General features: G+C 39.5%; 1 protein-coding gene across 4 annotated transcripts in view; it reads right to left on the bottom strand.

Annotated features, from left to right (window-relative positions):
- The window catches only part of LOC128353340 (copine-8), an 88,206-nt gene that overhangs the window by 19,812 nt on the left and 42,333 nt on the right, over nucleotides 1-26,061 (bottom strand). For 2 of the 4 annotated variants that reach the window (XM_053314029.1, XM_053314030.1), the window contains exons 6-13: nucleotides 25,618-25,694; nucleotides 14,226-14,289; nucleotides 13,694-13,797; nucleotides 12,869-12,973; nucleotides 8,930-8,971; nucleotides 6,723-6,798; nucleotides 2,744-2,797; nucleotides 2,531-2,592 (exon numbers count right to left, since the gene is read on the bottom strand). In XM_053314029.1, coding sequence (XP_053170004.1) covers nucleotides 2,531-2,592; nucleotides 2,744-2,797; nucleotides 6,723-6,798; nucleotides 8,930-8,971; nucleotides 12,869-12,973; nucleotides 13,694-13,797; nucleotides 14,226-14,289; nucleotides 25,618-25,694 — 584 coding nt within the window. Of the gene's footprint in view, nucleotides 1-2,526; nucleotides 2,593-2,743; nucleotides 2,798-6,722; nucleotides 6,799-8,929; nucleotides 8,972-12,868; nucleotides 12,974-13,693; nucleotides 13,798-14,225; nucleotides 14,290-25,617; nucleotides 25,695-26,061 lie in introns of those variants that run through there. The other 2 variants (XM_053314031.1, XM_053314032.1) reach the window with 2 other exon arrangements.

Below are 26,061 nucleotides of genomic sequence, written 5' to 3'. Positions count from 1 at the left end.
GCTCACACTCCCAAAGCACAACCAAAAAAAAAAGAACTACAAAAAAAAAAAAAAATACATACTCTTCTGGAGAGTTTCAGAGTGCTCTCTGACTAACACTGCAGCTGAAAATATGGTTTTCGAAGGGGTTAGTGACAGTAACAGTTAGTGACAGAGCAAGTAAACATATGCCAGGACACGTAGTGAAAGTACACAGCTCTGGATCAGCTGTAACTGATTTCTAACTTTTTCTGGATAGATATGTAGGAGAGTATTACAGTAGTGCAGCCTGCTTGATATACAAATGTGTATTAGTGTCTCTGTGTTACTCAAAAGACTGTACACTGTGGATGAAAAGATGGTAAATGTGGCAGATATGAATCAATTTTTAAATGCATGTTTGTGCAAAATGACTATGTGGATTTTGGCCCCCCATTACCTACATATAAAGCCTATTTGAAGTGGATGTTTTAAGAGCCAGTATAGACAGGAGAAATGATTACATGGAGGAAAACCTTCACATGGCCACCAAACTGTTTTAAGACAGATATGAAAAATTGAGAACCTATCCTTTAAACATATACAGCAGGTCGATCTAATATCTTAATCTGCCATACAAAATGTGCATTCTTAATGCCCAGTGAATCAATAATGTATTGATCGATGTTCTTAGCCAACGGTGATCTGTTTTTTTTTCCTGGTCTACAAATAAAAATGTAGTGCACTAATAACTTATGCTTGAAATACACACATAGACACATTTTTACAAACTAAAAAAGTAAAAAATCTGGCAGTTTTGAGACTTTATTGTGACAAAGGTTACCACATTTGGATAAAATGTCTTTAAAAACACTGGAGAATGATGCACAGTACCCAATGCTCATCTTTAACATAACCAGACTGTACATTCACATCTACATATACTGTACTGTCATATATTATAGTGGTGTGTGTGTGTGTGTGTGTGTGTGTGTGTGTGTGTGTGTGTGTTCAATAACAGGTAGAAGTTGAGCAGCCTCAGAGTTCAGAGGTCTAATACGAGGTCTTGTGGGTTGCTGCCTCTTGGCATCGTAGCTGTGTTTGTGTACAAGGAAACGTGTGTACGCTTCCAGTAAATTCATGCCTTGAGCAATGCAGGAACACATGCTGGCAAGTACAGCACACATTCCTGCATTGCATGCCAGTGGGTTATTAAGTCAGCTGATAAATAATTCAGAACATATCACACTTTTCCTTCCATATTTAACTCCTGTGGAGTCCAGTTACGGAAAACCTTTTTGGCTCCCACTCTTTAGTTGCTAAATGCTCTGTTATGTTACATGATGTCAGGCAGGATGTGTTCAGTGGAAATTCTGAGCTTTTTATAAAATAGGAAACAGTTGCCTACTGTGGCTGAAATGTACACTATGAGAGCTGTGAGAATAAACTAAATCAATAAAGTAGTGGGGTTTAACATAAAATGCATTGAAAGATGTTATAAGGCTTGGCTGAGCTGAGGAAATGCTTGTAATTGTTATTTTAGGTTTGTCAGTCGATACTGTAGTCATACTATGTCTGCAGAAGTTCTGTACTACCTGAAAATGATAACTGAACAGCTGAAACTAATCAATGCCTCATAGTCAAAGGCAGGCTTTTACAGGCAAAATACATGTAATTGTTTGTGGTGCAGGGAGAAGACAGTCTACTAGTATTGCCAGAGTTTGCTTCTTAGACAATTTTCTCCTTGGCTCAAGCCATTTCTGGCCAGCTTTTTACCGTTCTGCTCTAAGCTGTAAGCTACCTCATTTGAAATCCTTTTGAAATGGTTCTTTCCTTTCTATCCGTTTCTTTTCAAACTTTTACTTTCAGTCCCTTTCATTAAGTTTTTGATCTCAATACTCGACAAAAGCCTGCGTACTGTCTCGAACACCTAAAAACCACAGCTACAAGGGCAGTAGGAACAGAGAGATACAGGGACAAAAAAGTACATTTTTCGCCCCCTAAAGTTGCACGCACGCACACACACACACACACACACACTCACTCTCTTCCTTTTGTCTCCCTTGACAGTCTCCCCCTCTGTGAGTCTAATGAAGGCAGAGTGTGTAGGCGAGCATTCACGCTATGCCTGGTTGCACACGGTCAACCCTCCTGAGCAACATACGTACATAAACACATGTACACATAGACACACACACACGAGCAAGCACACGCGACAGCAAATGGCATGGGCGAGCGCTGAGACACAATGCAAGATTACACACAAGGACACAGACACACACACACACACACGCTAGAGAGTCTTGTGTACTTCACCTCAGGTCGGCCCATCTGTCAGTCTCTCCCTCTCTCCTCCTATGTCTTACTTTCTCTCACATTCAAATACACACTTTTCCATCTGATTCATTCACACTGAGGGATCATTATCATTGGTGTACTGAAGACACAGAGCCAAGTTGGGGTTTTTAATCGGAGGCAGGGACCGGCACACTCAGCATGTCACTTCTCATTAAAGGGACTACAACCCCCATCTCTCAGCGTGTGTCTAATAAATGCATGCTCATTCACCTACCCTCCTTTGATGTAGTCCAGGAAGGTGACTTCAATGTCCACCAGGAATGACAGCAGTGTTACCTGTAAGTGATAGGGACACAATCAGCTTTGTGTCAGTGGTTATCACTTTCAAGTATTGCCACTGATGGGATGAATGAAATGTCTTATTCTTTCTAATATGGTAAATACAGTGACTGGTCAAGTTACAAAATGAACCATTAAGCAGCCTCACCGTTCCAGAGTTGAGGTATTTTTTCTTCTTCCCTTTCTTCTTTGGATTTACCACCTGAAAATGACAGGATCATTTTTTATAAGACCAAAAATTCATGTAATTATATTTCTTTATTAATTTAGGCAATATTTCATTTGTGATATATAGAGTTGGAGTACTGACAGCTCCAAATTTATAAAGAAGCTTCACTTTTTGATTTCTCATCAATTCCTAAAAGCAAAGTTCGGACCAGTACTACACTTCCATCCGAGGTCATCCCTGGTTACATGTGCATTAACACAAATGCATAAAGTTTGCTATATGGAAAACTGAAACAAATCCATCTAACCTAAAGCATTTGCAGCATGTATACCAGAGGTGTCAAACTGAATTTCATTCAAAGGCCACAAACAGACCAATTTGATCTCATGTGGGCCGGATCATTAAAAAGATGGAAGGAAGGAAGGAAGAAAGGAAGGAAATCAGAAGGGAAGGTAGGAAAGGCAGACATTGAAGGATGGAAGGAAGGGAGGAAGGAAGAACAGAAGGAAGACAGAGAAGTAAGGACAGATGGAAGGAAGGACGGATAGGCGGAAGGAAGGAAGAACAGACGGAAGGAAGGACATAAGGAAGGAAGGAAGGAGGGAAGGGAGAAAGGACAGAAGGAAGGAAGGACGGACAGGCAGAAGGAAGGAAGAACAGATGGAAGGAAGGACATAAGGAAGGAAGAAATGACGTAAGGAAGGACAGATGGAAGGAACGAAGGAAGGAAGTAAGGAAGGACAGATTGAAGGAAGGAAAAAAAACACAGGAGGGAATGTGGGCCGGACTGCACCCCTTGGCGGACCGGTTCTGGCCCTCGGGCCGCATGTTTGACACCCCTGATGTATACAGTAGCTGTGATGATGCTAGAATCAGCTAATACTAGTGCATCCATCTTGAGTAAAAACAGCAGACAACAGCAAACACTTTCCATATGTGCACGGCAACATAAGTAATTGTGATGATCCTTGGTGTCATCTTTGTCCTGCTGTGTGATTCACCTGCCTGTTTGCTTTTGCAGGTGATCATTAGCACAACTGGGAACAGCTGAGGGTTATTTAAGTTCTGGCTGCGGCACAAGTCACGCCTATTGGACTCGCTGCCGCTCCCAGTTTGGTTCAGTTATGCTCTTTTAGTTTCTCCTCATGTTTTTGCTACGGATTTTCCACTCTACATATTATGAATATTTAGTTAGCTTTTAATTTTGTCTAATTGGGTTATTTTGTTTTAATAAACTTCTGTTAAAACTAAGCATGGTTTGTCTCCTATTTGCTGTGGCCAAAGAGCTGGGTCATAACATTATATTCATATATTGTTTGAGGTTAAGAGGACAAATTAAACCATAAAGTCTCTGTGAAATGACCTCACATGACTCCTACTTCCCATAAACCAGAATAAATGGTGACATCATCCTCCACTAGCGGGCGTTAAATTAAAACTTCAACCAATAAAACCCTCACAAGTCTTTGAACATCCTCTACTGTCTACCTATCCCTTGAAATAAAATGTATCTCCCAAACTTATATCTTATTGGTTTACACTCTGACTGATCCCTCCCGCCCATACTGTTTCAACAGGAAATACATAAACTTAAGGAAATAAGAGTCATTTCATGGGACCTTGAATTGTATACAGGTTTGTGTGTGTGGTAGCATATGAACCAAATAGCAAAAGCTCCATAGACCCCAAAGAGAACTGAGTTATACAGTCACGTGACTCACTGTAAATACAATTGATTACAGCTGCTTTAATATTCATTAATGTATAATACAGCTTGCACACCTCATCCTCTCTCTGCATGCTTCTATATATTAAACACTCCCCTGCAAAGAACCAGCAATCACCATGAGTATACCTTCGCCCAATGCACTCAGCCGATAACTTCTCCACAGGAGCAGCTCAGTTGGGATGACTTTATGAATATACAACAGACACACAGTCAGCCTTACTTGGAAAAATAAAGATTCCTATGCATCTAAATCAGCTCTGACCCCATTGTTCTTGTGTACAGAATAGAAAAAAAGTCACTTTTTAAGCCATGCCCCTAAATCCATTATGTGGCTCATGCTGCGGTTTGAGCTCATTAAAACATACAATTGTTTCTGTGATGTTGGGAGCAGCCAGAAACAGAACTGAAACTCCCTTTGAATCCCAAACACTGCGCCTGGGCTTTTATATCAGAGCTTTATGGTCTAATTAAACTATGCCAAGGTTAAACAGAAAGAGACAACCTCAGGGAAACAACATACAAATGTGTGGATTTATGCATTTCTCCTTGGTTCACACTGCAATAGGCACATACAAGGACACGTTAGCCTGTGGAGGTGAAGTGCCATGATTGAAACCTGGTCGTGACACAAAAAGACACACACACGCACGCACGCACGCACGCGCGCACACACACACACACACACACACACACACACACACACACACAGAGAGAGAGACAGACTGCCTTTGGTAATGCTAAGCCTGCTTGAAGTTTAGGAACAGCTAGGGTTAAGACACCTGAAATCACAAAGTCCTTAATGTGAGTGTGCATGTCTATATAGCTGTGTGTCTCTATCTCTTAGCTGCTCCTCATGCACTTGTCAGTGTGTGTCTGTGTGTAACTCTACATGCTTGTGCCTCTATGTGAGTGCACATCTGAGAGCTATTAGGCAAACAGCAGCTGTTTAAAATGACAGTCCCCTGTGTGCTCTCCACTCTGTGTGGTACTCCGTTAATCAGAAAGTGTTGACTCTTCCTAGGAGAGGATAAGCTGGCGATCCATCATAACTGTCAATGTGTGTGTGTGTGAGAGAGAGAGAGAGAGAGAAAGAGAGAGAAGGAATGTGGGGGAGAGAAAAAAATAGAATTTCTTCTGCTTTGATTTTCTCAGATTGGAGATTCCAAAGTATGGTGTTCATTGGGAGACATGGTTCCTTTGATGTGCTGATTTCATAATTTCATACTTTTTAAAAACTTTTATTTCTTCAGTGGATTTGAAGATTTTGGTTTCTTGTGAGAGCAGTTATCAGCATTGACGATTCTCCTCTACTACAGTCTAATATGTGAGATTGTAGAACAACTATAATCTCTGCAATTAGAAATAATAATAATAAATTAGCCTGTAACACTTTCCTGCCTTGCACAGTAGCTCTATAACTAGACGTGTTATCCGATACGTTAAAGGGTCAGTTCACCCAAATCACAAACGAACATTGTCCAACTAACCCTTTGAGGAATCTAAGCATATAGATTTCTGTTTTATTGCTTAGATTTTTGCTGCTGAGACAAACCAATACATTTGATGCAGCAACACATTCTCCTGAAACAACAGTAGTAGGGATAGAGGGTTGAAATGGGATTTGGGATCTTTCGGGCCTGGCAGTGTCCAAATAAATTGGATGAGATCTATTTATTTTGATGGTGTGTGCAGGAGCAGGCGGTGTCACCACAGGCTGAAATTTCATATATAAAAATAAATAAAACTAGAGGTCTCTCTCTCTCTTTTTGGACTGGTCCTATAGTTAGCTACATGTGTTTTGTGTCAATAACGTCACAATATGCCTAATAACATCTGAAGTCTGACATTTCAGTATCTGGTTTGTGCCCCCTTTTTATATAAAATTACATAATCAGAGAATCATTTATCTTCTTTTAGTTTCCACTGCCTCAAGCTAAAGCTTCTTTTTTATGTTTAATGGCATTTAATGACATTTATTTTCAATTCACATCCTTTGAGTAACAGTAATAAAATGTGCCACATGTGCTTTATTTGGCTCTTTTTAGGTTTTAATTTTACTATGAGTTATCTTCAGTGGAAAAAGTGAAAATGGTTTAATGATCAGATATACAGTATATGTTATACTTGTACACAGGTTTGGACAAGAGAATCTAAGTCTAATGTATGTACAAAGAAGATCACACATAGATATACACACACACACACACACACACACACACACACACTCACCTCATAGACGTTGAACTGGCTCTGCCCTCTGGATAATTCTCTATAACTGGTGCTGAACTCCCCGATAAAGTCATGACTGCAGAAAGAAGTGAGAGAGATGAAGAGAGGGTCATAAGGAGGAGTGGGGTGGTCGAAAGCAATATCCAATTTTAATGTATTTTCAGACCAAAATGTAGTGGCAATCCCAGCATGTGAGGTAAAAGAGATTTTTTAAACTGAACTGTGCCAGATCCCAGAAAAGACAATTTATGTAACATAAAAGTCAGAGCAACGATTAGGTTTGTTGTTAGTGAGTATGAACACCAACATATAAAAAAGACAGACGGCATTTTCATGAACGTGGACAAAACAAAAGTTTAGAGTGACACTGAGGCTGATTTCACCCAAACAGCTTCTTAAAATGACCAGCGTTACACAGTTATACAACATTACACCAAAATTCACTGTGTTCCCCCTAAAAGATAAAGAGCAGCATCACATAGATTGCATAGTATAAAGAATGGAGAAATAACTCCCTGATGAACTACAGCTTGTCAAATGTCTTTCTTATTGTCAAGCTGTCAATCATCCAGACCCCAGACTCTTCATTAAGCAGTCAATCTGTGACGATCCTGCACCCAGCATCCTTACCTACTGAAAACATAGACCTGTGGTAATTATGTGTGACTTGGATTAGATTAGGTGTACACAGGAAGCTAACATGTACTGAATGTTAATGTAATCAAGCAAAGAAGATAAAGTAATTAGGAAATGTATTGCTGTCTATTTAATGGACTGTACATGGATGGACTTATATAGCACTTTTCTAGCCTTTACGACCACACAAAATGCTTTTACATTACATCTCATTCACACACTGATGGGGGGCTACAACACAGGGGGGCCAACCTCCACATCAGGGGGAAGCTAACCATTAATTCTCATTCACACACCAACATGTGGAGTGGAGGAGGAGGAGCCGGGAATCGAACCGCCAATCTTCCAATTGGAGGTAAATGGTAAATATGGTAAATGGACTGTACTTATATAGCGCCTTTCTAGTCTGTGCGACCACTCAAAGCGCTTTACATGACACGTCATTCACCCTTTCACACATATTCATACACTGATGGCAGGGGCTACCACGCAGGGCCAACGCGCCAACCTGCTCATCAGGAGGATCTAACCATTCATTCACATTCACACACCGTTGGCACAGCAACGGGAGCAATTTGGGGTTAAGTGTCTTGCCCAAGGACACATCGACATGTGGACTGGAGGAGCCGGGAATCGAACCACCAATCTTCCAATTGGAGGACGACCGCTCTACCTCCTGCCCACAACCGCTCTACCTCCTGAGCCACAGCTAGTTTCAATATTGGGCTAGATATTAAATAGACTATTAAAATAGACTCTAAATGCTCATATTTTTCCATCTACAAGACTCAAAACTGTAAAAATGTAACATACATTGACAACATCAATTAAAGATGCTCCTCACATGAAATGTAAAACCTTTTCCAGTCTCCAACCAGTTGGTGAAAAAAGTTCTTTAAAAAAAACTCTCTTTCACTTTTCTATGTTTAGTCTTTCCTCACATTTAATCAGTAATCTATTCCCTATTTTATTGCATATCCAATTCTCATTCTTCTATAATATTGTGATGAATGGCTAGCACAAATACGCTTAGCATCGGCCAATAAGTCAGCCTTATTTGGGTATCATTTCATTTTTCTTTTCTCAATTTATCCAAACAACAAACCAAACAATCGTCTAGGATCAGCTTGCTAACTTTGATAGCATGAACTTGCTTTATGTAATGTGTTAAGTCTTACAGTGATGCAACAACAGTGCACAGCATATGGAGTATTAACTAAACTTGCACTGGCTGTTGTAGTTGTAGCAACCTGTGTTATGTGAGTAAGTTGCCTGCAGAAATAGAACAGATGCTTACAACTCAAACTGTCTTCAAACACTTTAGCTGCATCTGTCTTGATTTCTCTCAGTAATTGTTACTTTTGTTAACAAAATACCCACCAGCTGTCGGGTAAGCGGTCCAGTCATGCATCTAGATCTATGCTAATAATCTCAAAGCTGAATTGTAAGTAAACAATTTGCCTTAGCAGTCGTCCAGAAGTTACTTATGAATTGAACCTGCCAAGTGTGTGTTTGCAGGCTGTAATTTCAATTTTTATATCAAAACAATTTAAATGAAAAAGAGGAATTACCTGCCATCTCTGTCCCAGTCGTACACCTCCACTTTGATTGTTCTGTTGAGAGAGGCACCAGATAAGGATCAAAACTCAGGTTTAAAAATCATTTCCACATTTCTTGACACATAATAATAAGTTTACTAGACATTAAAGTACAATTTAAAAAGTAAAATTGGCTCTGTATATATCCAGATTTCAAATAAGTGACATAGTATAATCACATTCAAAGTGCTAAGACATCATCCATACATTATAAAACATCCATAGGCATTGTGCCTAACACTTGACAAGAGACGGATGCTAATTTCTTTTGTAATTGTTGTCATGGAGCCGTTCATAGACGTGGATCCATTCTGCAGCTTATCTTTATTCTACCACGCTGTCTGCCTGTCACTGTATTTGCCTCTGGTGATATGCTCTCCTCATCTCCAAATACATCTATTTCTGCATCCCATTATAGCTCACAAGGAAATGGAGGGGGGAAAAAAAGAAGAAGCTGAATAGTCTGCAAGAGACAGATATGCTGTGTTCGCTCTATCTACCAATATCTTCAACACGGGGGTCATTTCTCTGTGACAAAAGCAGGAGAGCGATTCACACAGAATAAGAGGGGTGAGGCAACAGGATAATAGAACAGAGAGGGAATTAAAACAGACAGAGCAAAAAGCACTATGGTGGAGAGAGCGAGAGATGCGGAGCAAGCAAGGGGGTACAAGAGGAAATGTAAAAAAAAAAAAAAAAAAGACTAAAAACTGACAGAACATAAATAAAAGACGGTCAGAGTGAAGAGAGAGAAGAGAGATGGGGAACAGTGCAATACTTGTTTCTCTTAGTCGAGAAGTGGGGACAGACTATAGATCATACTGCAGTCACGGCATTTCAGTCTCATAAGTTAGAAGTTAGAACAAGCTAAAGAAATAGCTTCATTAATCGTGAAGGCACAGGTATTAAGTCATTGTGTTAGACTTAAAACTGATAAATATCCCAAGGGTAAAGATTTGTGACCACACAGCAGTATTTCATGACTTTCTTATGACTTTGTTTTGAACTTACTGCAACTGCTCCTCAACTTTGTGAAGCCCAAGCAAAAAACTGTACTTTTCCATCCTCATCATGTTTCAGTATGAGACGGAGTGGAAATACAAACCATCATTAATGGTCCTTAGAGCTGCGCAGGGAGCCAGATGCACATTAGAGGAAAACCAGTAATAAAGTTAAGGGGTGGGAATTGGCTGACTGAGCATTGAGACTGGGCACTCTAGGGATGGATGAGTCCTGGCTGGTGCAACACTTTCTTCTCAAGAGAAACCAGTGTGTGTGTGTGTGTGTGTGTGTGTGTGTGTGTGTGCTCAGCTGCCTGCCTGTTTATGGGCGTGTGTCTTATTAAGTCAGTGTTATGCCACATCTCAGCAGGAAACCTCCCATCACACTGAGCTTTGATGATGTGACAGGAAACTGACAATGATTTCACTTGTGTATCTTATGGCCTCACCGTGTGTGTGTGCGTGTGTGCGTGTGTGTGTGTGTGTAAAAGTGAGAGAGAGAAAGAACACAGGCTAATCAATGCACCTATAAACAGTAGAGCACAGTTCTCTGTTGTTTGCCAGTTTGAGTTCCTCCTTATCTCTTCTCACAGGCTCCAGTGAGACAGACTGAACACATCGAGTGTGTGTGTGTGTGTGTGTGTGTGTGTGTGTGTGTTTGTGTGCGTGTGTGTGTACCCTATGTGCAATCCACTGTGGCTTTCTTGAGTCTTGATAAGACATGGTGCGACTCACCTCCCCTAATAAGCTTATTGGACCAAACTTCAGATCAATCCTGCTGTCTACTAGCTGGGCTACGCCAAACCCTATTGTCTGCTTCTTTGTGCCTTTTTCACTATGTGACACTATCGACACTGGAGGTGGCCACAAATACATCACTGACAGAAGAGAGACACTCTTTTCTTTGTTCTCTCAGTTTGTATTGGTCTTAAGTCGGCATCCCACATTAGAAGAGGGGCTTTTGGTAATACACAATCATTTAAAGACCCAATTTGAATGATATTTAAGTTATAGTATAAGAGGTAATACTGAAGTGAAAATAAAGGTTCATTTTACAGTAGCTTCTCTATTGGATAGTTTTCAATCATTTCTAGATGTTAGGGTTAGTGTTAGTATAGGGTTCAGTGAACTTGGTATTGCTTATTAAAGAAAAACAGACATTGTATTAAGTTGGTATGGTTAAGATAGCCTTTAGCACTGCTGGTCAAATGAACATGCAAAATCTGTGAAAAAATAACATTTACAATAATAAATTAATAATTAATGAATATTTACCTGGAAAAATCTCATTTTACTTGTAATTAGTAACAAATTGAACAGTTATTTCCGTGTTAGGATTTTCTGTAGAAATTAGTCTAATTCCTTTAATTCCTTATTTTTATTCCTATTCATGAGGACGTTTTAATTTATTAAAAATTACGAACCAATAAAAAAAGTGTTACCAATGGAAGAAAAAAAAAGTCTACATTCATGATACAACAAGTGAAATAAACCAAAAGAAAGAGCCAGTGACAATGAAACAAACCAGCTCCTCATGCCATGGACAGCTCCTGTATTTAAGGCAGTCCCAGCATCAGCACCATGGACAGTGGCCGTGACCCTCTTTAATGCAGATGTTCCACCCTGCAGCTGTAGGCTGATGTGCCTTCATGTTATATTCACATTCACAGCTGAGCATACTATAGATCAGTAAAGTTCTTTGGCACACTCGTGACCCAAAAGCTTCAAGATAGATAAAATGCCATTAACCTGAGCCTTTATCCATGGTAAATATCAAGTCATAAATCAGCCTGCTCCCAGTGAGTGCTGTCATTTCTAGCCTGTCATTTAGAGAAACATCTCTCCTAAACGATTTCACATTCACAAGATACTGGATGGAGTACACATATAAATTCTAGCCTCTAGTCAAACACTGCCAATTTTTCAAATTACTTCATCATAACAGTGTTTCATCTCCTGTTTTCCTGCTTCCTAATGACTCATAGACAGCCTCATAATCACGTACCACATTCTTACTCAGGTGGCACACAAGCAATTATGATCATAGACTTTTTAAAGCACATGGAGCCAGTGTGTATGTGTGTTTGAGGGCAGGATGACATTCTTGTTGTGGTACCAAAATAAATGGCTCTTGGCTCACCTTGCCATAGTATGACAAGAGGTTTAGTGGCACTCTGAGCTTTGTGTATTGACCTTAGTGAACTTAATACACCACCAGAAAATAAAGTTAGAGGCTTAACCGCAAGAAGGACTGTAAAGTGTAAGGATCATCTAGATAAGACTGGGTAAAACTGCAGCTATTGGCTTCACTCAGTAAATGGGACCATTATGCTGCTATAGACAAGCAGAAGAAATTGCACCATCATTGAAATGTATTTAACTATTCATTTAGATGAAATACTGTTTATAACATTATCATGACAATATTTGGGTTCAAATCACTTAACAAACTCAAACTATGTATTATACTGTTTTTGAGTATGAATTGTGGTCCCCTGGTCCAGTACCCTGTTTAATATTGCAGATATTTGTGTTCTTCATATTGGAAATGGATCAGAGGAATATAGCTTTTATCACTTGATAAAAATGATTATAGTTCATAATAGTTGTATGGAACATAAGCATTTGTCCCTAATGACCCCCTATACATAATGTTTTTCAGTAAATGAGACAAGCCTTTTAAGTAGCCAGACACAGCCATGCTATGTGGTGTGCTAAGCAGGCTTAAGAGGCCATTAGACACTGCCGGACCGTCCAATATATCAACCAATCATGCCCGTATTAAACTGCATGACCTTTGATTTATGTTGGATACTGAAAATCACTCACTCTGATGATTCAGAGGTTTGTCTGGGTTGTTCTGTTCACTTTAAGCTGCCGCAATATCTAACGCCTAAAACATAAGACCCACCTGTCATAATCACCATTGCAAAGAGCTCGAACAGGGATCTTAAAGGCCTGCCACACCGGGTTCAATGTGTTCTTCACCACCTCAGTCTTGTGGCAGATGGTAAACCTGCAGAAAGACATGAGAGGAAAAACAGAGAAAATAAGGAAAGGAGAAGTAGAGGAAGGAGAAATAAAGAGGTTTGTATAGAGAGAGAGAGAGGGGGGAAATGGAGAGGAGAGAGTTATGTGAAAAGAAGAAATACTTGAATGAATGGGGATGAAAAGTAAAGCGGAAAATACAACTTTCCACTAACTTAAAATAAAAGTGGAGGGCTGTGGAGGGCTAAACTTCTGCCCTGACACACACACACACACACACACACACACACTGCAAACAGATAATTTCATTAGTCCATTGGGTAGCAGGTGGACTTGCTATCTTCCGCCCTCAGAACACAAGGTCTTATCTGTCTTGTCACACACTGCTGGATGGAAAAGCCCACAGAGTTGGATCGAACACTCTTTCTCACACACACACACACACACACACACACACACACACACACACACACACACACACACACACACACACACATCTCCCTGGACATACCACAGCACTGCACTTGATGCCTCCTGCTTCCACACACACACTCATTCGTGCACATGTCGTGTGCAGACATGCCCACATGCAATGCACACACATGCTTTAACAGGCAGCACACCTTTTGATCTGAAGTGAATCAATGAAACCAATTTCCTTTGGATGCTGGGAAGGATTAAACCAAACATGAAACTGGAGAAGGGAGGATGGAAGAAGTGTGAAGGAAGAAGGGGGAGGGTGACTCACGTGCCGTCCTCATTGCTCCTGTAGAAGACCAGGAACGGGTCAGACTTGCCGAAGAAATCCTTTTTGTCTAGCTTGTTCCCACAGAATTGCATCATCACCGATTCCTATTGAGAAGAGAGAGAAAAAAGAAAGAAACTGTGTAAAAATGCATTCAGAGAACACATCTTCTCAGTCTTTTTATGCTTTGTAACCAAGTCTACCAATCTGTCCATGCAGTCAGCTCATCAGTCAGTTAGAGAAACCTCATTAAAGCAAAAATACAAAATAAACTTCAGATGCTTGGATGAACAATATAAAGTCATTTTGGACAACTGAAGGTGCTGGTGCAGATTAGTTGAGAAAAAAGTAATTCCTCTTTCTAACACTGACAACTTGGCAAAACATTTTATTAATGGCATACTATGTTATATCCCATTGTGTAGCTTTAAATATACCTAAAATGTCATATCATGATGTGTAAGTTTGACTAGTTATCTACATAAAAACAAAATACACCACTGCATCTTCATCATCACCACCTTCTCACACTCACCCTGCAGTTGTTCAGCTCCTCAGCTTTCACAATAATGGTCCCGCATTTCTTTCCTGGAATGCCTCTATAGACAACACAACACAACAAAAGGTTAAGGGGTTTATTTATTTATCCACCAGGGACAGTGCATATTAATGAACATTTATGAATATGATTATTCATTATTGCAATTTTGCTTTGCTTTAAGCCATATCTTAAGCTTATGTTTAAAGGTTAGGTAATTAGGACTATTATCAGTAGTGGGTGGTACTGACTAAGAAGACTGTCTGCCACATCTGTATTGTACAACACAGTGCCTTCTTATTTTCCCTTGTTACCCTGCTGCTATTTTCCTGTGTTATGAACTGGGTCAGTGTGGGAGGTGCAAGAGCATATAAGACCTTAAACATGAGGCAAGCATCTGCAAACTACAAACTACCTAAACTACATCAATTATACCAGTGTTCGGTCAAGTGTTGTTAGGGTCTGTTTGTAAAGGGGCTCAATTGGTTTCAGAGTTGTTTGCTTGTGACCAGCTTTGCTATGTGAAAGAACATCATAGCACGCATAAAGAGTTTGGCAGTCTGTATTGTATAATATGTCTAAAAATAGCCAAGTTGAATTTGATAGTACTGGCCACATTTTTAACATGTGAATTGTTTAATAAATCAGATATATGGATCGTAGTAAGTTTGCAGCTTGTTCTTTGTTTTTAGCGTGTACATAAAGAACTATGTCATCAGCATGCAGTTGTATTTTGACAGATGGCCAGACTCAAGGAAAGTCATTAATATACAAGCTGAACAAAGTAGGGCCCAGTATTGATCCTTGAGGAACACCAATGTGACAGTTAAGGTACTGTATGTTGATTGAGCATTGCTAGTATGTACCACAATGGTTACGCTCCATGTGCCCTTGCTCCCCAATCACACCAAAGCCTTCCTCTAATGTCTCTCCTGTTTAGTGAGCTCAAGGCTGAAGATCCACTTGACAATATGGAATAATCAGAAGACCTTTCACATGGGACCCTGTATGTGTGCATTCTGACATTCCTGCAATTCATCCCACACTGATTCACAGTCTCTTATGTGTCTATTGGTAAATGGTAAAATGGTAAATGGACTGTACTTATATAGCACCTTTCTAGTCTTTATGACCACTCAAAGCGCTTTATATTACATGTCATTCACCCATTCACACACATTCATACACATTCATACACTGATGGCAGGGGCTACCACGCAGGGTGCCAACCATCAGGAGGAATTTAACCATTCATTCTCATTCACACATCGTTGGCACTGCAACGGGAGCAATTTGGGATTAAGTGTCTTGCCCAAGGACACATTGACATGTGGACTGGAGGAGTCGCCAATCTTCCAATTGGAGGACGACCGCTCTACCTCCTGAGCCACAGTCGCCCTTATTCACTGCATCGATGTTTGACCATAGGGTAATGAGAAACAAGTAGGATTATTTCCTGAAAAACCAATTGGTTTGTGGTTGATTACAAACTGTCGGGGGGGGCACAACCGTGCTCAATATCATTGCTACATCAAGTACTCTGACAGAAATACACACCCTAAAAATAAGAAGCAAGACCTTGTGTTGCATCTATGGGTGTAGCCCTGTTTAGACTCTGGTTAATAAGAAACCTCATGGAAAGTTTTACTTCCTCACACTGCCTTCAAACATTTTCAAGACACAAAAGGAGCACTATTGAGAGTGTGGTGTTTAGGCACAGTGTGTCCGTTCATGTGTGGGTGTGTGCACATGAGTGTGCCATTTTGCTGTTGGTATGGGCAGGTAAGCATAAATGTGCCCATGTCATCCTGAGTAGTGTGTGTGTGTGTGTGTGTGTGTGTGTGTGTGTGTGTGTGTGTGTGTGTGTTTGTGTGTATGTGTGTGTGTATGGGTGTGTTTCACCTTGTAAGTGGAACGTTGCAGCTGTGGAACAAGCGGAAATCTGTGATGTAGTATGTGGGTGTGTATGTGAATGTGTAAGCACTTTCTTGGAACAAAATCATGGTCTTGAAGGTGGACTCAATGACATCATTTACAACAAGTCCTCCAAACATACACACAAAAACACAATTTTTAAAACTGGAAACACTGTTTTGTGTCCATTAGGAAGCAGACAAGAGCAGGTTGTTGCATTCTCATCATCATAGCTAGATTTCGCAAGTAAAATATTAATCTACTTTAAAGTTTTAATTCTTAAGATTTTCAAGAAATCAGACCTCATTTTTGATACTATGTTGGTTTTAAACAAATATTTAAACAGACATGCTTGTCTAGATGTGGAAACTTTAGTACAAATGTCTATTTACTCATTCACTCTGCATCATAAGCCATATTTATATATGAGATTTACACTCATAAATATCATTAAACATTTACAAAATTCTTTAAATGCTTGTTTTACTTGGCAATTACATCACAGTTAAAGATATATGTTTGAATACTTTATCACTTTTATTATAGTATTATATAGTGATGATGGTGTTTCCACTACTATTCCAATCCTCTGACCAGAATAAGCAGTCAAAGGAAATCACCCATGTGTGGGATGAGGAGCAGGGAGACATAATTTGACTTAACTTTTGAGAGGTCTTGCAATCTGACACAGAGGCCTGTCGTCTGATGAGCTCTGCTCTGAGAGACCCACCTGGCAGAGATCGACTCAGGCTGTCATTTAGACAGCCCAGAATTGGGGTCGAGGACCTCTGCGTGAATGTAATTCAAGTCTCCTTTAACTCCTACACAGGGAACTGGAGGGAAAGCGCTTCTGAAACGGCAGACTTATCAAAATGAAATAGATCCCGGAAGCAATGCTTTGCATTTTTCTGTCTTTTTTTAACTTAAAAAAGGAATACCATTTTCTCAGGAATCTTAAGATAACCCTTTAGGGACAGAGATTTTTTTCTCCTTCTCCTTTTTCCCTTTGATAGTTACTTTCATATCAGACAACACAGGGGAATGGACTCAGAGAATTTGGATATATTAGGTATAAAGTGACTGTAAGTTATTCAGAGCAGGACTAATTGGAACTAGTTCAGACTGATAGACTGAGAAAAAGCCAGAAAGAATGATTGAGAGCTTACTCAGGTACCTTACAAAGCAGATACAATCAGTGTTTCCTATTACAGAGATCCACTATAACTGCTTGCTTTTGTCACTGAAAAGACAGAGAATATTATTTGACTTCTTGTTCTGTGGGTCTCATGTTGTTGAGTTTTCTAATAAAATCAGTCGATTTAACTGTATCAACACCAATATTGCATAAATACCTTTTAGATAGCACTAACATTACCAGAGAAGATCTGGTCAATGACTCCTGTTAAAACAACCCCCTGTGATTTAAAGTAATAGTAGTAAAATCACACTGTGTAATGATTTTGTTTCAACATTTGCACAGGTGTGCCCTTAGAAAATGAATATCCTCCACCAAGCTGTAGTTTTACCATCCAGATGACTACACAATTAAATAAGAGACCTCTTCTGGTCAAGCTATAATCAAACCCACCTTTATGAAGAACATTTTCATTACTGACTCAGAACTCAGCAAATTTCCATCCCACATGAACCCAAGTTTATGAACATGTGCTGCTTGGAAACTAACCAAAATCATGGGGATCTAATATTTAAAAAAAATGATGCTTCACCTCATTGTCATCTAGTTCAAAAGAGGCAGCGTTAAACATGAGCAGCAATGTAAACAGTCATTGACACAAAGCACTGTGTACATGTCAAAGGGCAGAACAGACTAAAATAATGCACAGCTGATTAAACATAATGAGCTGCGTGGGTTGCATGATGTACTGTAGCAGTCATATGAGCTACTGGTATCATGACCCTTCATCAAACATTAACTTTATTTCAGACACAGAAAGTTCTTGCACTTCCACCTACGGAAAAAATCAACTTGCACGTTTGTGTAGTGGTGGAGTGTGACTAAGTACTCAAATACTGCACTTAAGACCAATTTTGACGTACTTGTACTTTGCTTTGGAAAAAAAAAAAGTTCACTTCATGCTACTTTTTATTTATACTCCACTAACTTTCAGTATGCTATTTTATATTTAACTCCACTGCCTCAATCTGACAACTACAGTTGCTTTGCAGTAGAAGATTTAACATATAAAACATCTGATCAGTTAATTAGTTTTTGCATAACAAGTACATAATATGCATTTTACATCAACAATTCTATATTACTGCACTGTACTAGAGTTATATTGTGATTGTATGGCTTTAAACAGATACTTTAGATACTTCTGCCACCACTACTTCCATACAACTTACCCTAATATGATGTGTTCAGTGTCATTTTACACACCGGTAACTCAGTTTAAAGTCAACTCCATTATTTTTTTTATTTTTAATTGAAATAAAATACACTTCAAACTCAGTGGTTTTATCATAAACCAAGACTCTCAGTGATAAAGTACATTAAAGTGAGATTCTATTACCTCCTGTCCTATTTTCCACTTGGGTTGTACAATAAATGGCTTATCCTTATCCTTCCGGCCATGGTGACAGAAAAAGAGAGGCAACTTTTTAAAAGCACAATAAAGTCATCTCATTGCAACATTATGCTGGAAGAAATGGTTGAAGACTCAAACGCACACGTACACACACACACCAGCCACCGCCGCCAGACATGCGCCCAGAATCCGTGTCGCTATGACAACTCTGTTGAGATGGGGCCCCCAAGGCGGGATATCGAATGGGATTCCTCTGCTCGTTATTTCCTTAAATGCTTGTTCTCACTCCTCTATTTTTCAGAACGCCGCGGTCATTATTCTGGCAAAGAGATCTGCCTTAAAATGATGCGTGGGTGGCAACCGTGGGGATTGCATAGTTACTGGATGAGTAATGTATCGCACAATTTGCCGTACGTACACGTGCATACAGACAAACAATGTGATAAAAGAGGGAGCAACTCAAATCCTTTATGGACATTTATACATACAGTGTGCCTGCATGTGACTAAACTGCCTCTGAGAAAATGAGTTTGTCCATCTCAGTAGAGAGCAATGACATGATTGAACTTCTTGAACTGCTGCATTCAGTGTGAGTGTTTTAGATATAATATCAACACGTGGCAATGTCTCTACAATGAGAAAAAAGAGAACATACTTTCAGATGTGAAAAAAGCCAGAAAATGTTGTCTGTAACTGTTATTATTCTTTGTTTGGCATTCAGCGTGAAGTGAATGATTTCAATGTATTAAAACAGAGCATTTCAAAACACTCAGCTCATCACCGTTTCATGAGGTAGGTAAATTGCTTTCCTCTTTATAGTTTATTTGAGACACGCAAAAGCACTCCAAAGTTGAAAAGTGCTTCAGGTGTATCTCAGGCTCACTCTCTCTCTGTATGTCTGTCTGTGTGTGTGTGTGTGTGTGTGTGTGTGTGTGTGTGTGTGTGTGAGGAAACACTGTGAATTCTATAATCAAGACACATGGATTTGCAATCAGCGTCTGGTGAGAGACAGTAATTAAGTCTGGGCCACTTCTGGGCTGCAGTGTAACACCCATGCATCAGCACGTACACACACATGCACCAACAGAGGCTCACACACCCATAAACACACGCACACACACACATACACACGCACACACAGACACATTGCACTCATGTGATTGTCATTATATTCCTAATGAAGGGAGGATACCTGAATGAGGCATCAATTATTATTATATCCCCGACCACCAGAATCCATCTTTTCTTGGTGGTGCGCGCACACACACACTGACACACCGACACACCGACACACACACACACACAGACATTTTTCCACTTGCAGGAAACTCATAACCATAATTCTCTCAGAAAAAAGGAACATTGACATCAAATGTGTGTCACACCAGAGGCAGATAGAGTTTCTTTGTCCTCCCTTTATAAATGCTTACAATCAAGCTTGTATTCACAGCTATCATCCTTTGTGCTTGTGTGTGTGTGTGTTCTCAGTTCACTTGTACTTGCAATTGTAGCCCACTTGGCTCTTCTACAGTTCAGCCGGCTTTCTCTCTGAACCTGTACCACTTAAAATGAACGCTGATAGATCTTGTTTGCGGGCACAAAAGAGGCAGAGAGAGAGATAACAGAGAAAGAAAAAGAGGCAAAGAGTGAGACAGAGATTTAGAAAGTGACAAAGCTGCCTCACTGAATATTCAAGAGACCCTCCATAATGAACATTAGCATCAGTATTTCCAGGGAAAATGTTATCAGTAATGAAAATGCTAATTCGGTGCAAAACGTCTCAGGTGGTATTCACTAAACCTGAGTGCTCTCATGCAAATTTAACCAAACAATGAGTCAGGGTAACACGCTGCAAGCATTTCAGAAGTTAAAAGTCAAAATGAGCCCTCGAGGGATTTATTAGCGTCTACATGCACACTGAATTCATATTCCACTTTTTGTTCAAGTTACTTCAAAGGAGTAATAATGAGATTAAATCAAATAAAATCTATATGCCTGATGTCATTTTTTAATTGTCATAAATTGTCCTAACCCTTACAAACTATTCAGGGGAAATTTGACATTTGAGAGCTGTAAAAACACCATATACACATTTCTTTTAGCTGGACTTCTCTTAATGTGACACACTGTATACAATAATGGAAATAAACTGCATCATTTCTTAAAAATTTTGTGCAGGTGATACACATTTTATATACACAAATGTACAACTTTGACCTGAGTTTATGAAAAAAAATTAAAAATCAGCATATAAACATGTTGCATTCTATAAAATGTTCACATTGACTATAAAAAAGTGATCCTGAATGTCTTTTTCCCATGAGATTAATCAAATATTTATTAATGACTGATGGGGAATAGATGGGGAGACTAATACATAATACTAATATAACACGAATGTGAACAGTCTCTCTCTCTTTGTCTCTCTCTCTCTCTCTCTCTCTGACACACACACACTCCTGAATGCCCACCAGAGATTGATTGAACAATGTAATTAACTGTAATTAGCACTCATTAAAATTGTTAAAGATCCCCCCTGTCTTCTCAGGCTGCAGGTGTGTGTCTGACGAAGTCTACAACACAGACAAATATACTGTACACACACACACACACACACACACACACACACACACACACACACACACACACACACACACACACACACACACACAAAGCCATGAAGACAGTGACTGGAACAGCTGTGGCTTCTTTATTTTTTAATAAATGTTGTTTCTATTTCTGCACTGATGACTCATGGCATCTTTTAAAAACACGGTCTATAAATGATGGAATTTATGAATACATGCATTGCAATCAGACTTCACTTCTTTTTTTTTAGCTGCCTACATATTAGCAGTGATGTGGCACAATATATGGAGTGTGAATGCTCTCAGTACATAACTCCTACTCAGCTATGTTTCCACTGTCTACTGTTCTCTTGCTTTTTTTTCTCTGACTGTAGTCTCTGGTCTCGTCTCTCCCCCTGTATGTGCGTATCTTACTCACAGACTTGAGTTGCAATGCTTATCGGAATACAAAAAAAAAAAATCTGATATCTTTAATATTTCCCATCCAAACAACTTCATACTCAACAATACACTTCCTATGGCCCCAAGCAACACACCTGCCAAGTGTGAAGTCCATCGCATGATGAGACACCTTTTAAAGTTGGATGTTGCTGCCATAAAAATGCCCCTCCAAAATTCAATATTCAGAATAACCTACTATATATTTATTGTCTCGAGGACTGTCTTTACTTAGGGACCGACTCAAGAGCCAAAGGAGCAGGACTAACATTCATACAAACACAGGGAAACCATAAATTCCACAGAGAAACCCCTTGTGGGACCTCTTGCAGTGAGAAAACACTGCATCTCTGTGCTGCCCATGTGGAAAACAAAACTACCACAGTGCCGGGACGAGCAAATAGAATATATAAAAGTATCTGACAATGCAAACAGTCACTCAGTGGAAAATATAGCTGGAATACAGAGGAGATCAGGGTTCAACTTGTTCAAAGAGAAAGCAAAACAACCTGTTCTCCGTTTGTATGAATATGAAATTCAACGAAATGACTACAAGCATCTGTGCAGCGTCGATGTGTGTATGTGTGATGAGGAGGAGGAGAGTGGGGGGGGAGGGAGGGAGGGAGGGGTTTCTTGAGGAGGGTTTTCAGGCTAGACAACATCATTTTGCACTTTGGAGAGCGCGTATGGTGCACACATACACATAGATGCTCAAACTCTCTCTCCCCTTTCTTTGTCTCTGAGTGGGAAACCTGCCACTGCAATCACCATGGCGATTGTGAAGCGAAGTGGATGACAGTGTTGCTTTGAAACGAAGAGGAGTAGCTGCAAACACATACCAAAAAAAAGACAAAAATACACACACACACACACACACACACAGAGGTTGCCAGGTTGCTGACTATGTTCAGTGAAGGAATGCCAGTTTGGCTGTTATTTCTCTCCCAACACACCCCTCCTTTTACATCTGAAGGCTCATGGAGGCTTCAAATGAACGAGCAAATTGGATTAAAAAAGACACAATTGAAAGGAAGCCAAGTGGGCCTCAACCACGAGAGATGAAATATGTGAAATAGAGGAGGCCAAAAGAGCAGAATCATGGATAACAGTAGATAATGATGTATCCTAATTAGTAAGTCTAATAAAGCTGCTTTGGCTGCGGGTCCTGATCAAAGTATTTTAACACTGTATAGCTTTCATAGTGATGGTTTCCTATATAATGCAGCTGCACAGTGCAATCTAATCCTAAAGTTACATTTGTATCTGCACTGCCAATCCAATTTGGTTACATGCTGAAGAGCTACGTAGAATATCTGTATATAGGAGCTGTTGTGGCAGGAAGATCTGAGCCCACAGCAGCACTTCAGAGATGCAGTTCTCCTGTAAAATGTCACAGAAATAGAAGCAAAGTGATCATTTTTTAAAAACCGAAAAACATCTCGCTGCCTGTGTGGATATCTTTATCAAACCTGCTGGCTGCCATTTATTTGTTTGTGCTGCTCTGTGGATCATTTACTCGTAACGCTATGTGCTAAGAATACGTTTTAAGTGCAACAAGGGTAGTAAGACTAAATACCGACAGATATTCAACATTTTAAAATGTCATTCATCATTTTAATGCACAAAACAATGCTTAAAGATAGTTTTGGAGGTGTTTACAAATGAGGAGCTGCATAAAGGGTTTGGGGTTATTAAATGATGAAATGATAAAGAGAATGTACTATTATATGATTCACCTAAAAGTGCACAGTCCCAGCCTCAGTCTTCTATGTAATTACAGAAACAGTGAAACAGAGGAGGATATATGAAATTATGTTAATTTGATTATGAAAATGTTTGACCTTATATGTTTTTTCTCAATTTATTAGTTTGTCTTTAATTGCATGCATCTGATTTCAATTTAGCTGGTTCTGTTTGTTTTACCATTATTTACTGTCTTGTATTACATCATGTTTTTTTTACCTACTGAAAAAGTTCATAAAATACTGAAATTATTAAATGTCATGCTCTGACTGCTGTTTGTACATTTGTTTCAGAGTAAGATTTTGATGAATGTGTTGATGTGAGTGCAGTGACAAACGACCCAATGTGTCATTAATCTAAGCTGTGATTCTCAAATGCACAAACTAAAAAAGATGAAGAGCGGCAATATTTTTTCCTTGCTCACAGTTGTCTAGTTTAAGTAAATGTGTTTATTCCCTGCGGATGACAAATGGATAATACATCTTAAAGGCTTCATGTTTTTTCTAAAGGGAAAGATGCTCCCTTTTATTCTTCTTCAGTACAGTAAGTATTAAAAACCACAACACACTCTGACATGATTTATCTTCCATATAGGATGCATGCTACATTATTGAGTGTTGAATAAAAAACTGTATTGTATTCTTCAAATAGAAAACAGACACCAAGATATCCAGAATGGTTTCTTGTATTGCTGGTGCATGAAAATAGATGCATTAACCTCTAAAGGTGGTTTAATTTAAACTGAACTGCTTGTTCTTATTTCTCATTATTTTCATTATTTTAACAATTCTGTGTACACTGACGAATCTTTGGGGAGAAAAATAAATGTAGGCTCACAGCTTCATGGGAATACACACAAGGAAACATTTATAAACAGATGCAAATATCAAACTCTGTATGTTTTGCTGCATACTGAGAAGACAGAGTGCCAAACATGCCTAATGAACACAATCAATGTAATGAGGATCAGTGTATGAATACCCTCGAGTGTGTGTGGGTGGGTGGTTATGTGTGCATGTATGCATGTGTGTTTGTGTGTTTGTTCATTAGCAGCTTATGCAGGTATGCACTGTTGCTCAGCTTAGTTTCCCCCATAAACAAAAGTCAGAGATGCACCCTTGATGCTGCTTGAGTTACTCCAATTACCAAGCAGCAGGTACTCCTCTTTATTAAGGAAATCTACACATACCTCACAACTCCAAAGCTTCCTGCCTGCCAGCTTATACATTCAGTAACGTTTTCCTCCGCTGAGCTGTAACTGCAGCTTATTTGACTGGTTTGCTCATGGAGATTGGTTGTACATCTTACTGGCCAGTAAGCCTCATGAATATACAATAGGCCTACTGAACTCACAGATGGTAAGAGTCATTTACCAAAGCTCTTGGAGTATAAAAGCAAACTGGCATGAATCACAAATCAGGTACTGTCCACTCAAACAGCAAGCTACCTATTTGTGCTTAGCTTATCTTAGCATAAAGTCTGGAAGCAAGAGGAAACAGTTAGCCTTGCTCTTTCTGAAGTTCAAAATCTAATGGCACCTCCAAATTTTGTTAACTTACATACCAAATTGGTTAAGTTTAAAAAGTTTAAAATCAGCAATTTGTGAATTTAGGGGGACGTTAAATGCAATTTCTTGGCTAGGGGTAGTGACTTCCTGGAGGCTTCGATGGTTGAGTGGCAACAAGTCACTGTTTCCAGCCAAGAAACAGTTCAATACGTATCATTGGTTGGTACATGTTGGTAGGCTAGCTGTTTCCACCTGATTTCAGTCTTTATGCTAAGCTACACTTAGTACTCCTGAGGGAGTGTAAATGGGGTTATTTTCAGATATATTTACAAAAATAATTGCTTGTGTAGTTAGTTGCTGGCTGGAAAGACATCCTCAGTGACCACTATATAAAAACAACTTTACATATCTTAGTGGTAAAGAGCCTTCATAAATTATGTAATAATGGCTGATACATAGAACTGTGTCCTCCTGGTCCTTGTGTAAGAACAGCAGGTGTAAAACAAGCTTGGGCAAAATCAACTGCCAAGGCCTGATACACTACAGGAAATTCTTGACAGTATTTGATTGTGTGTGTCGACCATTGATCACTATTCATCAGAAAGTGATGATATATCAGCACACTTGCAGGTCTGAGCACAACTACTCACCCTAGAGCTTTTTCCATGCGACTGCCCATCGATCCAACCACCTCTCCAAGAGTACAGTGGGCCTGGCCCAGGAAGTCCTGCAGTTAATAAAAGAACACATTATTGTGATTAACACAAGACAAAATACAATCAATGTAACAAAACTGATGAAATGAATTACTCACAGCCACAATGCACCAAAAACAACCTCTTTCCCATTACTACAGAGTGCAGCCCTGCAGACTAAAACCTTTTCCAACACCTCCACATTCCCCAATGACAGATAATATTGGCAAGTAGATTGAGCCTTCCTCCCACCAGCCCTCACACCTGCCCCACTCTGCTCCCTTGCCACTTTCTTGGTAAATTAAATCACCACTTTAACTGACCACATAATGAAACTTTACAGGTGACACTGACAGAGAGGCAGATGGAGAGAGGCAGAAAAAGAGCAGAGTATATACA

The sequence above is a fragment of the Scomber japonicus genome, chromosome 23 (genome assembly GCF_027409825.1).
Source record: "Scomber japonicus isolate fScoJap1 chromosome 23, fScoJap1.pri, whole genome shotgun sequence".
NCBI lineage: Eukaryota > Metazoa > Chordata > Actinopteri > Scombriformes > Scombridae > Scomber > Scomber japonicus.
The sequence above is the reverse complement of the archived record's forward strand: the minus strand, read 5'-3'. Positions and strand labels throughout refer to the sequence as shown.